Source organism: Rhincodon typus, chromosome 19, assembly GCF_021869965.1.
Source record: "Rhincodon typus isolate 14 chromosome 19, sRhiTyp1.1, whole genome shotgun sequence".
Classification (NCBI taxonomy): domain Eukaryota; kingdom Metazoa; phylum Chordata; class Chondrichthyes; order Orectolobiformes; family Rhincodontidae; genus Rhincodon; species Rhincodon typus.
The window spans coordinates 47,711,812-47,727,188 of record NC_063350.1 but is presented as its reverse complement, the minus strand read 5'-3'; the positions used below and the strand labels follow the sequence as shown (position 1 = coordinate 47,727,188).

At 39.8% G+C, this 15,377-nt stretch overlaps 1 protein-coding gene across 1 annotated transcript in view; it reads right to left on the bottom strand.

The window, feature by feature from the left end:
• Positions 1-15,377, bottom strand: part of LOC109911932 (solute carrier family 12 member 5-like) — a 328,602-nt gene that overhangs the window by 36,197 nt on the left and 277,028 nt on the right. The window contains 3 exon segments of the mRNA XM_048608592.1: positions 3,185-3,304; positions 8,443-8,541; positions 12,925-13,069. Of these exon segments, the coding sequence (XP_048464549.1) occupies positions 3,185-3,304; positions 8,443-8,541; positions 12,925-13,069 (364 nt within the window).

The window sequence follows — 15,377 nt, the reverse complement described above, 5'->3', positions numbered from 1 at the left end:
GTCGAGGTCAGTGATGCCAGCTCCTGGACAACATTGCAGGATAGCACTCAGGATATTATCCTAGGCCCAACCATCTTCAACTCCTTCATCAATGATCTTCCATCCATCATAAGGTCAGAAATGGGGATGTTCACTGATGATTGCACAATGTTCATCACCATTCATGACTCCTCAGATACTGAAGCAGTCTGCGTCCAATTGCAGCAGGTCTGGACAATATCTAGGCTTGAGCTGACAAGTGTCAAGTAACATTTGCGCCACATGACTGCCAGCCAATGACCAGTAAGAGAAAATGTAACAATTGTACCATGACATTCATTTTATTTACCGTGATTGAATCTCCCACTGTCAACTTCTTGGGGGTTCCCATTGACCAGACACTGAACTGGACTAGCTATATAAAAACTGGCTGCAGAGCAAGAGCAGGTCAGAGGCTAAGAATACTGCAGCAAGTAACTCATCATGTGCCTCCCCAAACCTGTCATAATTTACAAAGCACAAGTCAGGAGTTTGAGGGAGTACTTCCAACTTGCCTGGATGAGTGCAGGTCAAACAACACTCAAGGAGCTTAATATCATCCAGGACAAAGCAACCTAGTTGATTGGCACCACATACATCAACATCAGCATTCACTGCCTCCACCATTGATGCTTAGTAGCTGCAGTGTGTACTATGTAAGAGATACACTGCAGCAATTCACCAAGTTTCACCAAGACAGCACCTTCCAAACTTATGACTTCTACTATTTAGAAGAATGAGGGCAGGAGATACATGGTATGTCACCAGCTGCAAAAATTCTACTCCAGGCCAATCACCATCCTGATTTGAAAATATATTGTTGCTTCACTGTTGTTGAGTCTAAATCCTGGAACTCCCTCCCTCACAGCACTGTGTGAGCACTTAAATGGTAAAAGTAAAATTCCCAGAGACTGACCAGGCCATAGTTCTGCTCTCCCATTAGTGTTTGTGAAATAGAGATAGAGATAGAGAGATAGAGAGAGAGAAAGATAGAGATGACTGGTGATGGTTTAACTTGAGGGTTACCACACCTCAGATGAGGGGAGAGGTTGAGAATGGAAGTCCTTTATAACAACATCAGCTGGTGCAGAAATTGGACCTATGCTGTTGGAATCACTCTGCATTGCATACCAGTCATCCAGGCAACTGAATTAACTGACCCCTGGATGCATCTACAGCAAATGAACTGCAGCACTTTGAGAAGGCAATTCACTACCACTTCCTCAAGGATAGTTTAGGGATAGGTAATAAATGCTATCCAAGCCAGTGAAGAACACATTCCCTGAATGAATAAAACACAAATGGCATTCAGAGCAAGGTTTCTAAACTTGGATTTGATTAATGACGAAAAGAACACTATTAAGGTTTGCTTAGCAATTAGGAATGAAGGCCTAAACACACTTAAAATGTAAGGCTTAATAACTGAAGAGTTAAACAATCTCCAAAAGATATGGAATAATTTATAGTCATAGTCACCATTTTTGTTGTCTAGAATTCATGGCATTTAGACAGAATCCATGGACCACTTTGTGAGCAGATGCAGAAAAATGAGCTCATTGCATACGTTTTCAGATTGGAACCGAGCAAACAGAATCACATCCACCACCCTGGAAGTTTTCCAGCAATATTTGCTAGACCAACCCACGACTTACAGCATTAAAGAGCTACTGAAGAATGGACATAAATACAAAGCAATGCTCATTGGTCAACAAAGTTTACAGGTCATAAGTAGAAACTTGATAGTTGACACCAATCACTAAGAACACCCAAACACAGCAAGACATGTGGAAGGTGTGTCTTTCTGCATGTTCCAAGGAGATGCCCAACTTTCAATCAATTTTGCCAAAGTGTCCTGTGGCAGAATAGACCCCTGGCAGAGGACCATGGGCAGGCAGAAGGAATCAGTTTAATTTGGCATCATGTTTGGCACAACATTGCGTTCTATGTTCTATGACAGGCATGATGAAAGGTGTATTATTGTTGAGATGCATTTCCTGTCATTAATGGTTTAGAATGTGTCCCTAATTCCAGTATTGCTATAAAGGGGCTAGGAGGTGGGGAAGGTGGATGAACAATGCCAAATGGAGAATCAATTGCAGGGAGATTGATGGTGGGTGAATTAAAGAAAATGTTTCAACTTCTGCAGACATTTTTTGTTACCTATTGAGTTAGGTAATCTAGTAATGCTAGAAATAGCATGAAGGACTGTCAACAATATAGGACCGTGACCCAGGAAGATCTGCTGGGGTTAGCCACAAGATGGTATGGGAAGGTGAGAGGAAGGTGCATGAGATGTAAAATCCATTCCTACTGATTTTGCAAATTAACACCAAATTGGAAAGAATCTTTAAATAATTCAGACAGGAGCTGATTTTGAATTTACATGCACCAGTAACGTGATTAACTACATAAATGGACTGTACCATGTGCACTGTTTCTTGATAGAGAAATACCAGAATAGGTGACACAGCAAATTTGTTCTTGCCAGTGTTATACTAGAAGACTATTCTGGATTTCTACTGGAACACATGAGAAAACACAATGTCACCTTCAAACATTCAATATTGTCATAATGAATAAACAGGACAGAATAAACAGAAAAGTGGACTTGTACTTGTTAAAGTTTTTAAGCACACAGCCACTTTTGCCATCAACCACCCTGTTTCTCAATTTTGTTCTTTATCTGTGCTTCTCCTCATGCCCCTATATCCTTGTCCTCCTCTTTCCTTGGTTTTGTGTATACTTAAAACCTGCTTCTTACCAAGAAATTCTGAAGCAGGATCACAACTTGAAACATTATGTTTACTTTTCTCTCTGCAGGTACTGATTTGATGAGTTGTTTTTTCCAGAAGTTTCTTTTTTGTTGTTTAACTTTCAACATGTGCGCCGATTTGTTTTTGAGCTACAGGCCAAATTGTCCACTGCTCTCTCCGGCCAATCATAGATTAAAACCAAGGTCACAGTATCTCATGACTGCATCAGCATGAACAAGGAATCAACTTCTATACTATGTAATTCAGAAACAAAATCTCCAAATAGTAAGTTTCAATGTTGACATGACTTGCACATGGTCTTTGCAATCGAAGAATGAGGAGATTATTGGTATACATAACAGCTCAGAGTTTCACTCAGCAATGATCTGTACAAAATAAATGCAGAGACTTACCCATTGAACTCAATGTATTTGTAGATAAGTCCTGCAATTACCATGGCCACAATAGCATAGTACCAGGAACAAATAAACATCAAGGACAGGCATAGGCTCATTCCCAGGAATGACATAGTCCTGTGAAACAAGTATAAGTATATCACCACTGTAGAAAAGTAATATTACAGACACAAGCACATATTGTTGATTGAATCACCACATTTATGATGAATTTGTCAACTATTTATTTTGCATTATTTATTATGATATAGAATTTCCCTAATAATAACGCTCTTAAAAAGGCACTTCACTGACTGTTAATGCGTTGGGATATCTTGAGGTCATGAAAGGCGCTACAGAATTTAAAGTTCTTTCTTTGTTCATTTTTACTTTGTTCACTTTGCATTCTGCATAAGTGGAAAAATTGTGGATGCACACAGAATATATATTTGAGATCAGTAACTGCTTGGGAGGTATTTGTTTATTCATTCATGCAAGGTTGGTGTCATTGGCTAGGCTGGTACTTATTGCCGATCCAAATTGCCCTTGGGAAAGTGATGATGAGCAGCCTTCTTGAACAGCTGAGGTCCTTTTGCTGTAGATAGACCCACAATGCTACGACGAATGGAGCTCCAGGATTTTAACCCAGTGCCAGTGAAGGAACAGCAATATATTTCCAAGGCAGGATGTTAGTAGTTTAGAGGGGAACTTGCAGGCGTTGTTGTTCCTGTATAGTTGCTGCCCTTGTCTGTCTAGATGGTAGTAGTCATGAGTTTGGAAGATGCTGTTTGAGGAGACTTGGTGAATTTCTGCAGTGTATCTTGTGGATAGTACGCACTCCTGCTACTGAGTGTCTGTGGTGCAGGAAATATTTGTGAATATGTTGCCAATCAAGCGGGCTGACTTTTCTTAGATGGTGTCAAGCTTCTTGAGTGTTTTTGAAGCTGCTCTCATCCAAGAAAGTGAGGTATATTTTATCAAACTTCTGTCTTGTACCTTGTAGATGGTTGACAGGCTTTGGGGAATTAGGATGTGAGATATGAGCTGCAGGATTCCTAGTCTCTGACATGCTCTTGTAACCGCAGTATTTATATGGTGTGTCCAGTTGAATTTCTGATCAATGATAAACCTCTGGATGTTACTAGTGTGGGATTCAGTGATGGTGATGGTAATGCCATTGCATGTCAAGGGATGATGGTTAGATTCTCTCTTATTGCAGATAGTCATTGCCTGGCACTTGTGTGGTGTGGATGTTAATTGCTAAGTGTCAGCCCAAAACCTGGTCTTGATACACTTGGACACGGACTGCTTCAGTATCTGAGGAGTGGTAAAGGGTGCTGAACATTGTGCAAACATCAGTGAAAATCCCCACTCCTGACCTTATGATGGAGGGAAGATTATTGATGAAGCAGCTGAAGATGGTTGGGCCAAGGACAGTCCCCTGAGGAACTTCTGAAGAGACGTCCTACAGCTGAGATTACTGACCTCCAACAACAAAAACTATCTTCCTTTGTACCAGGTATGACTCCAATAAGCTAAGAGATTTTTCTTTGATTTCCATCAACTTTAATTTTTTAGGGTTCTTTGATGCCACACTCAGTCAAATGTGGCCTTGATATCAAGGGCAGTCACTCACATATCATCACTGACATTGGATGCTTTTATCCACATTTAAGCCAAGTCTGTAATGAGATCAGGAACTGACTAACCCTGGTAGATCCACAACTGAGTGTCACTGAGCAGGCCATAATGAAGGGCTGATTGTTGCCTCTATTGATGATCAATTTCATCACTTTACCTACAGCAAGAGTAGATGATAGGTCAGTAATTGGTTCTGTTGAACATGTCCTGCTTTTTGTGCACAGGATATATCTGAGTGATTTTCTACATTGTTGTGTTGATACCAGTGTTGCAACTGTACTGGAATAGTTTGGTTAGGTCACAACAAGTTCTGGAGCACAGGTGCTGGTACTGGAATGTTGTCAGGGATCATAGTATTTGAAGAATCCAGTGCCTTCAGTCATTTCTTGATACCATATGGACTGAATTGAATTGGGATTGGCCTGTGTGATATTGGGGATCTGTACAGGGGCTGAGATGGATCTTTTACATGGCATTTCTAGCTGAAATTTGCTGCAAGTATTCCAACCATATCTTTTGCATTAAGGTGCTGGGCTAACCCATCTTTCAGGATGGGGATATTTGTGAAACCACTTCTTGCAGTAAGTTGTTTAACCGTGTACCCCATTTATAACTGGATGTAGCAGGACTGTAGAACTTAGGTCTGATCTGTTGGCTAAGGAATCACTTAGCTCTGTCAGTAATATGCTGCTTATACAGTTTTGTATGAAAGTAGTCCTGTGTGTGAATTCAACAGGTTAAAGCCTAATTTATTAGGTATGTGTACTGCTGCTTTTGGTATGCCCTTCATCACTCTTCATTGAAGTAGTGTTGATCCACTAACTTGACGGTAATGGTTGAGTAGGAGCCATGAAGTTACAGAATTAGTCTGAGCACAATGTGCTGCTGGTGGCCCACAGAGCCTCATCCATGCTCAGCATTGAGTTGTTAGATCTGTTCCAAGTCCAGCTTATTTAAATGGTGGCAGTGCCACACAGGCCTCTCCCAGAGGTTAGTAGATTTTAATAACAGTAACAGCGAGCTGATACTGTGTCTGTAAGTACAGAAGTTTTGTCCTACTTTCACTGTGATGATAGTGGATTCATTGACAATGCTGCTGGAGCAGGTATTTCACTTTTCTGTTGTCAGCATGTTGTAATCAGAATCACACAGGAAGCTATCTTCTTAGCAGTGCATTGGTACCTACAGTAACACAGGTGCAGGGTATTTACAGACCTGCCTCTGATGACAACCCTGGGATACTGGTCCAAAATCATCAATCCTTGTTTTGTTCATAACTAACTTTGTCTTCTGAATAAGTTTCACATTTTTAACTAAAAAGGTATCTTGCTTTTTGAAGGCCACGAGAAAGACTAAACAGTTACCTGAGATGCCACAGTATCATCTTCACTTCAGCCTTAATATATTATGGTTGTTGCAGAAAGTTCAAAATACATGAGAGGATGAACCATCAGGATGGGCTCATTAAAAGCTGGAGCTTCATCTCTTATCTTCATCCAATTGTTCATCCAGAAGAATAATTTTAAAATGGCCCAGTGGAGACGGCCGTTAACAATCTGAATGAACTTCATGCACCAGTGGTACTGCTAGCTGAACAGATTACGGATTGCTTATAATACAAAGTGACAGCCCAGTTGAGGTCTCACTGCCCTTTAAGCTTGAGCAAATCTTATTTGCAAATTTTACCTTTTCTTCAAAATCATATCTTTGCAGCATAACTCTATGCCAGTAGTTGCATTTTAGATGAATGCTTTTTTTCACAGTTTTGTCTGTCTTCCCATTCCATCATTGACTCCTAGAGGTTAGTTTGACTAACACCAGAACCTTCTCTGAATGCATATGTTTGTGTATTTAAACAGTGCATATTCTGGTTTTATCTAAAGCGAGACCTTAAATTCTCCAAACTCCACATCTACATAAAAGACAATTTCCATAAAGGGTTACTGACTAAAAGATGGAAGAAAAAGAACAACTTGCACTTCTGCAGCGACTTTCACAACCTCAGGATGTTTCAAATGCTTTACAGCTAAATGAGTTCAAGGCAGTCATTATGCTAATAATGGAAAACTACCAGTCATATTGTAAACCACAAGGTCACATGAACAGCAAATAATGACCAGAGTTTTCAGTTGTATACGATGGATAAATATTGGTGAGGACACTGGAGATAACTTAGCTGCTCTTCCTTAAAGTAGCGTCATGAAATCTTTCATTTCCATTTGATAGGGTAGTTTGGGTGATGGTTTATTGAAAGTCAGCACCCCTGAAGTGCAGCGCTTCCTGTTATAGCACTGATTTATCAGCCGAATGTCATTACTTTCTGACTCAGAAAGGAGTGTACTACCACCATTTACAACATAATTAGGAGTTATTTTTTGCCCCTTTCTGAACTTGGAGATGCTGAAGGGAATTTTCGTACCTGCACTGTCATTTTAGCTAGGTCAAACATGTGGCTGCGTGACCTATGTATTTCAGTGTTAGACTGTGCAGTCAGCCACTGAGACATGCCAGGGCACTTGGAGAGCATACTGAAATGACTGTAGAGTTGGATTAAATGAATATATAGATGAGCCACTGTGGCAAGCCGTGATGGAAGGTAAAACAGCAAATAAGACATATTGGTCCAGCTCATCTTGTATACCTCACAATGGAGTTCCAGTATAATCAGTATGTTCATTTCCAAGTATTACAATTTAATTTACTGCTTTCCAAAGATACAAACATGACTGTAGTCAAGTGTTAATATCCTGCCAGAAAGTTACTGCCCTGTAGCATTACCATCAAGTACACTGTATTAATAAACATCGTTTGAAAGTAACTCTGAAATCTGGTCTGATTTTTGTTGGAAATCTGAAGAGCCCACGCTAGAACATTGAGTGTCCACTATAGATCTTACACAAGAACAGAAACATTTAAAGTACAATACCTAAAGTGCTAGAATTTTTTGGTCCAGTTTATTAACGTTCGAAAGTGAATAGCCATTATGCCAATTATGAGAATTTGATATATCTATAAATAAAATTTATAGATTTATTGTTAAACCTATCACTTTATGTCGTCTGTTCTATGTACAGATGATTTCTCTGGAGAAGAAAAATAAAGAGTTATCATCTGCAAATTTAAACTTTATTAGCTGATTAAAAACCTGCAAAGTCTTTAAATTTCTGCTGTGTATCTGAAGGGTTAAAATGCAAATGTTCATTGAAGTTAGCAGAGGGAAAAGTCCTGGTGTTAAATAATATCTGTACACTAAGGTAAAATATTAGCTATACATTGGGGTTAGACGATATCTATACATTGCCTAGAATTCTTACAGTACATAACAAAAATCACCCGAACTGCTGATGATGTATGGCCCCATTAGTGCCAGATATCTGCTGTCCTCAAGGCAACACATTCCAAGGTGCTTGCGATCTTCTATAGAAAATATCTGTCTCACACTCTGAAGCACTTGTTATATACACAACACACAGCAAGCCATCTGTTATCCTCTACATAACGTGCACTGAGACATGTGTAATCTTTATGTAACACACTCTACTTTATTTACGTGTGCTTTTTTAATGATTTTGTCTGGATGACATTAAAAAAAATGAAAAGGTCAAAAAAATGGCAGATTAGGAAGTGTGAAATACCAATGATAATATTTGAATCTGGGTCTCCAGTTTGGGGTTCGGAGTAGTGTCTGTAGAGCACAGGCTAGGTTCACAAACATGTAGCACATTAAGAAAAACCTGAGGACAAAAAAAACATAAAGTCACTTCCTTAATTATGCCGAGAATACACTAGACATTTAATGACAGTGAAAGTTACACTTTAACAGAGGCCTCAAAATAATATTACACAGTAAACTTAGTCTTTCAGAGGCACTAGCATGGGAAATTTGGGCTTTAGAATGTCAGCTCTACCCAACCTTTCACACACATTGACCTATTTTTATTTCAGATGTTTAATGAGTTACTCCGAATTTCCAGCATCTTCTAATATTTATTTCTGATTTCTCACATTTATAGACCATCTTTCCTTCTCTATCTAGAGTAATTGATAATATTGATGAACATAATGCATTAATTCTGACCAACACAATGAGGTGTAATTGTGGCTGGGTGATTGTAGGCCTGTGGTTTTAGTGCTGAGATAGCTGGCCTGGCCCTCATCAAAGGAAGCTGCTGCTGACTTACTATAGTGAAATTGAATGCAAGATTGAAATTGAATACAAAAGTACCTGGGAGGCAAAAGAGCTCTGAGGTTCTCAAATGCAATGTTGGAGGTGTTAGTAATGGAAGTAATCAGGAGGAAAGAGACCATGTTTCCGCAAGAGCTGGGGATGATGCAGTTTAAGAGACAGGCAAGAGTCCCTCAAGGAACATTTTCAGAAGGGATTGGTGCCAGAGGAGGTAGGTGAACTCATGAATTCTGGCCTCCTGGACTAGCAGCATTCTTATAAGAAATTCAATGACCTTGCCATGCGAGTTGGTCACAGTCACTAAATCATCTTCACATAATGATACTTATCCAGCACAGGTCAAACTTCCTAAACTGCTCAATGCATCAAAGTCCATTGTTTGCACAATAGCAGTTTCTTCCAGTCTAGACTTAGAGATAATATTCAGATGTTCCAGTTGACTAAGACAGATCATGATGCAAACTTCACTTTTAAATCTCAGAGACTCCACAGACATGCAGCTAGTCAGCTATAATTGGCCTATTACCCAAACAGAGAGGAAAACAATCACTGGTTTTTCCCTCTTTCTTTGGGGAGAAGAAAGCCCTTGTATCCAAAATTCCAAAGAACATTGATGATGATAGTTTGTTCCTGTCTTTTTACCTCTTTTCAATTCCAACCCCACTCCCATTCTGTTATCTGATGTAAAGTGCATGCTGATAATGATACAACTGTGGAGATCTTGCTCTCTGCCACTCATCATTCCTTCACTTCAATCCGCACCTTCTGATTCTCTTTAAAACTAATGCTTGACCAGCCAAAGCTGCCTCAAGACCAAGAGTGAAAATTTCACCACACCATTGCTCAAGAAACAGTGTCTTGAGGTAACTCACAGCCTCCAACTCAGAAACTATACAAACTATTGAGGGTAGCATAGATTTGGGATCTGTACACAATGAGTCAGCAAACATGCATGGACTGTGGGAAAAGATAGTTTGTCTGTCAGCTCAGTGGAGGATAAGGTTGCATATTAGATCCATGGCAAAAGATTCAGATGAATACTTCAACGGAGTGGTCTATAGGATAATACTGATGCACAGACACTCTGAGTAGTTTGCTGCATTGGTAGGCCAGAAAGCCTCTTGTCGTATAGCATTATCACCACTGAATCGCCCACTATCAACATCCTGTGGATTATTATTTGATATGGAAATCAACTGGACATAGCAGCACAACAGGAAGTCACAGTCTAGGAATTCTGCAGTGAGGAATGCACCCTCTGATTCCTGAAAACCTTTTCTACCATCTACAAGGCACAGTCAGGATGGAATACTCCCAACTTGCCTGAATTAATGCAGCTCCAACAATACTCAAGAAGTGCAACATCATCCAGGACAAAGCAGCCGACCTGACTGGCACCACATCTACCACTTTCACGACCAAGATACAGTGGCAAAAGTGCATGCCATCTATAAGATGCACTAACTCAGCAAAGCTTCTCTGACAACACTGTCCAAACCTGCATATCTACCACCGGAAGGGCAAAGTAGCAAATGCATGGGAACAACTTGACTTTCAGGACTCCCTACAAGTCACATGTATTCTTGACTTAGATCATTGTTCCTTTACTGTTGCTGGGTCAAAATCTTGGAACCCCTTTCCTAGCAGAACTGTGGGTGTCATTTGCAGGGCTGAAGCAGTTCAAAGTAACTCACCACCACTTTCTCAAGGGCATTTTGGACGGAAGTGGTAGCTAACTTTCTAACAACACTACTGCACTGATGCAACATTTAATGCAGCGTTTGGTGACCAATGTCTCAGCTTCCATTCTTGTACAGGTGAGGACCACCCAACATCTCAATGCTGCAGTAGAAGCGCATAAGGTCATGACATCATGGCTATGGAACTCAGTGTTTAAAGATACTCATGGCAGTACAGCCGTCTGTGGTCCATCAGATTACTCGAGTTGGCAGTGACTTAGTGGAACATGAATCTGCTGTCTTCTTTCAGAATGCATGTCCGCTACTGCCACAGCACCAGTGCTCTTGCTAACCCCTCACAGCGAGTCAGCTCAGGCTGATACAACCCTTGCTGACATGATACAGTCTGAAGCTGGGAGCTCAAGGCTAAGGGTTGCTTGAGGATATTCTTCAAGATTATCTGATGGTCTAAAAAGAATGTGAGGAAGTCATTTGAAAAGCATAAAGGGTTTTTACAGATATTGCGAGGCATCATAGAGGGAACAGAGTTACCTCCCTTCTTTGTATCAAGATTTGGTCCTTTGACTTGATCAGTGGTCAGGAAAGGAATGGATGACTGCAAACGAGGCAGGAAATGGGACCCAAAGGGCAACAATGCAGGGACCTCAGATGTGAAATTGTCCACCAGATTTGAAATTCCTTCAGGTTGTCTGAATGAGTGAGGGCTGCAGTGCGCATGTGCTGGTTGACCATTGCATCATAGTATAAGAAGTCACTCAAAATGGGAAAATAGGAAGGAATATTGTGACGATACGGGCAGTATAGTGAAAGGGATTGACATCATTCTCCAAAGAGCAAGTGTCCAGACAACTGTTTTTCCTGCCCCATGCCAGGGTTTGTGTTATTCACTCAGACTCTGTGTGGAACTTGCAGCAGCAAGGGAAGGATCCAGTTGCCATTGTCCATGTATGCACCAATAACATAGGCAGGACAAAAAAGGAGGTTCTATCTATAATCTATATAAGGAGCTAATTGCCAAATTATGAAGCAGAACCACAAGGGTCAAAATGTCTCCATCCTTGAGCCCCAATAAAATTGGCATAAGGCAATTAAGTTTAGACAGATGAAAGACTGGTGTGAATGAAGTGGGTTCAGACTTATGAAGCACTGGCACCAATACTGAGGCAAGTGGGATCTATACCACGTGGATGGTCTCCACGTGAACTACGCTGCCCCTCTGGTGTTCTTGCCAACTGCATTACTAGGAAATGGAGAGGACTAAACTAAATAGTCGGGGAATGATCAAATTTGGAAAGACATGGTAAATGAAAGAGTAGAATCAAGGTCAAACAGGAAGGTATTAATTTGGGAAATGATAAACAGATTATAACAGGAAGGGATAGACAGTGTAAATCTAAGGGTCAACTAACAGATCAGACAAGAATTTTCAAAAAGAGTAAGATGTTAAATCTGTATACTCTGTATCTGAATAAATGTAATATATGAAACAAAACAGATGAATTAAAAGCGCAAATAGAAATGAATACATACATGATAGACATTATAGAATCATGGCCACAAGTTTATATGGATTGACACCTGAATCTTGAAGGGTACAGAAGAACTATGAATGGCAGGAAACTAGGAAAAGGTGGAGGGTGATTCTGTTAGTGAAAGATGGAATGCACACCATAGGGAGGGATGACCCGAGTTCAGGAAACCAAGATGTGGAAACAGTTTGGATAGAGATTTGAAATTATAAGGTCAAGAAATCTCTTATCGAAGTGGTGTGCAGGCCATTTAACATTTAACACACAACAGAATGAAACATAAAGAAAGAATTCAGAGCTTGTCAAATATGCATGGTAATAATCACAGGAGAATGTAATGTACAATTTGATTGGAAAAGTCTAATGGGCAGAGGTGACTTAAATAAGGAATTCATAGAAGGTTTTTAAGATAGTTTCTTGGAATAGCATATTCAGGAGCTGACTAGGCAGCAGGCTATACAAGAATAAAACAAAGAACTGCAGAGGCTGGAGATCTGAAATAAAAACAGAAATTGCTGGAGAAATTTCAGAAGATCACTGTATTTTAATGTTGACTGTGCTTTCTTTCCACAGATGTTGCTGAGCTTCTCCAACAATTTCTGTTTTTGTACCTAATCTGTGTTGATGTCTTTGCTGATGCCATAAGCCATTGAAATCTACCCTAGATTTTCAGGGCAGTAATATTCCAAAAAAGGTACGTACATGGAGAGAATGGGTGCCACCTCATCCAAAGAGGCAATGAGGATCCCGGTTTCGCAGATACATGCTGTCAGTAACAGGGCCCAGGTGGGTTCACCATTTGCTTTTCCATGACCAAACACCTGGGAAAAATAGAAAAATGTGACAACTGTAGCAACAGCAAGAGAAATGATGCACATTCGTAACTGGTGACTACTGTAGAAATAGCATAATATTCAAAGGCAAAAGACTTTACTGCAAGTCATCCAGAAAGTAAAGACAAAACAAATTAGAACAGACATTCTTATTTACTTGATCCCTGCTGCAGAATTGTAAGTTTGTATATTCCTTTTAAAATGAATTTGTATTGGACGCATGAATCTAGATTAGGGCAGCAGATTGGAATTATGGTCCATATTGGCATTAGTGAATTAAGTGAGAAAAGTGTTAAAATCCCATAAACAGAGTTTGGGGCACAATGGACAAGATTAACTAGCAGGATCTCAAAGGTAGTAATGCTAAGGTGCTCACAGTAGTAGCAGCTAAGCAAACAGGAAAATAATGCATGTGTATGTGTGTTTGGGAAAGTGGTGGAAGGTAGTACAGGAAGGAAGATGTCATATGAATGGGACCAGTTCTGGAACTGTCCACAAGATGGACAAGGTTGTATCATAACAAAGTCATCCTAATGTACTCACTGAGAGGAAAACTAGTACTGTTGAGGGAAGGGGTTAAATTAATTTGTTGGGGGAATAGGGTAAATAGCAAAAGGAAAATAGAAGAAATTAGATTAGGAGACAAAGAACTAAAAACAACACTAAAGTTAAGAGTATCACAAAATTGCAGGTGTCAAAGTGATAGTGAATTAATGGTCTGTTTTATAATTTGCCAATCAATTCAACAGAAATCAAACAGGCTGCTGATTTGTTATCTCCCCCTTCAGACCTTACGAAAAATAAACATTAATTCCATTGTGCGTAAATCTTCACCGATTGGACACATGGGGGTGGGAGGGTGGGTGTTGGGCAGTGAGATATATGGTTTCAACCCTATATGTCTTATGGAAACTGATACAAGGTTATTAAATTTATCATAGTTACTTACAGACAGTACAGCTGCTGGGAGCTGACATTTACATGGCTAATTGACGTTGTTTTGTTAAACAGGTGGTAAGGACAGTAACCCAAAGGTTTCAGATCTATTTTTACATGTGCATGTTGGGTCCTGGTGATGTCATCAGGAACTGACTGCAATTTTAACTTGTGAGCATGGACAAAAATGATATGGCGAGCTTTACACCAGGCACAACCCCACAACAAAACAGAAGGTGCCTGGAAAGTCAAGTCTTTGGAGTTGAATTAAAATAATATTCCTTGCGGCTTGCGAGAAGATGATACCACACGCATGATCTTGTACATGTGTGAGGCACACTTTACCACTTTTTTGTCACCCTGATATCAAACCACATTCTCACCAATTGCACAGGTCAAAACAACTTGCATTTCTGGTATTTTGATCATCTTAGGAAGAAAAGCATTCACTATTTCAAATATAACAAAATGGAATTCAGAAATTTCTGTTTTCAATGAAAACAGATGAGTTCTTCTGTGCAGCATAGTGTCAGATTACATCATGGAAATCAACTGCATTTTGCAACTGTATGTACAAAATATGTCACAGAACGCTCAAGGCTTTGACAGCGGAAGACTAGCAACAGTTCAAAAGAGTCTGTCTCTTCAATTCAGAGATACGAAATTTTGATGAACTGTAGCTAAGAAGAGAGTGACACCACAATAACAATTCAGCATATGTCTGAGTAAGAAAGAATACGTAAAGGCTATAGCTGGTACTCTTGTCACATTCAATTACTATTGTCTAGGACCTCAGTGATCCCATTGCACATGGTCACTGATCCTATTGTTTGTTCAGGAAGATACTACTGACTACATTTAGGATCGCACTATATTTGGGATCCTCTGTCATGTAGTACATGACTAGACTTTCCTTGCTTTAGAATGTTCATTGTGCACAGATCAATGTAGCTGACAAATATTCTAGATTTTGTGACTCCATTCCTTTCCTGAGTACCTCTATCATTTGCCTTAAGGCACGGAAGATAAGGAAAACTATTGCAATAAATGATTAACTGTTCAAGGATGTCGTTTTTGCCTTTGCCTCTTTATGAGAGAAAGTCTTCTTCAGCCTGTTATGGGTAGCTCAACAATAAACATGTATTTCATAATAGGAATTCAAAAGTAGAAATTTGCCCTTCAGTGGAGTAAATTAAAATGGAAAGGAGGAATCAATCCTAGTTTTCCTTCTGTAAGCCCATGTAATACTGTCCTCAATGACTGGTGTTGAGGAATTGTAACTCCTGTATTTTGTCTATTTCCAAAAAGATGTGAAATCAGTAATAGTACTCAAACACCTGTATTGAAATGTTGATATAACAAGGTGTGGAGCTGGATGAACACAGC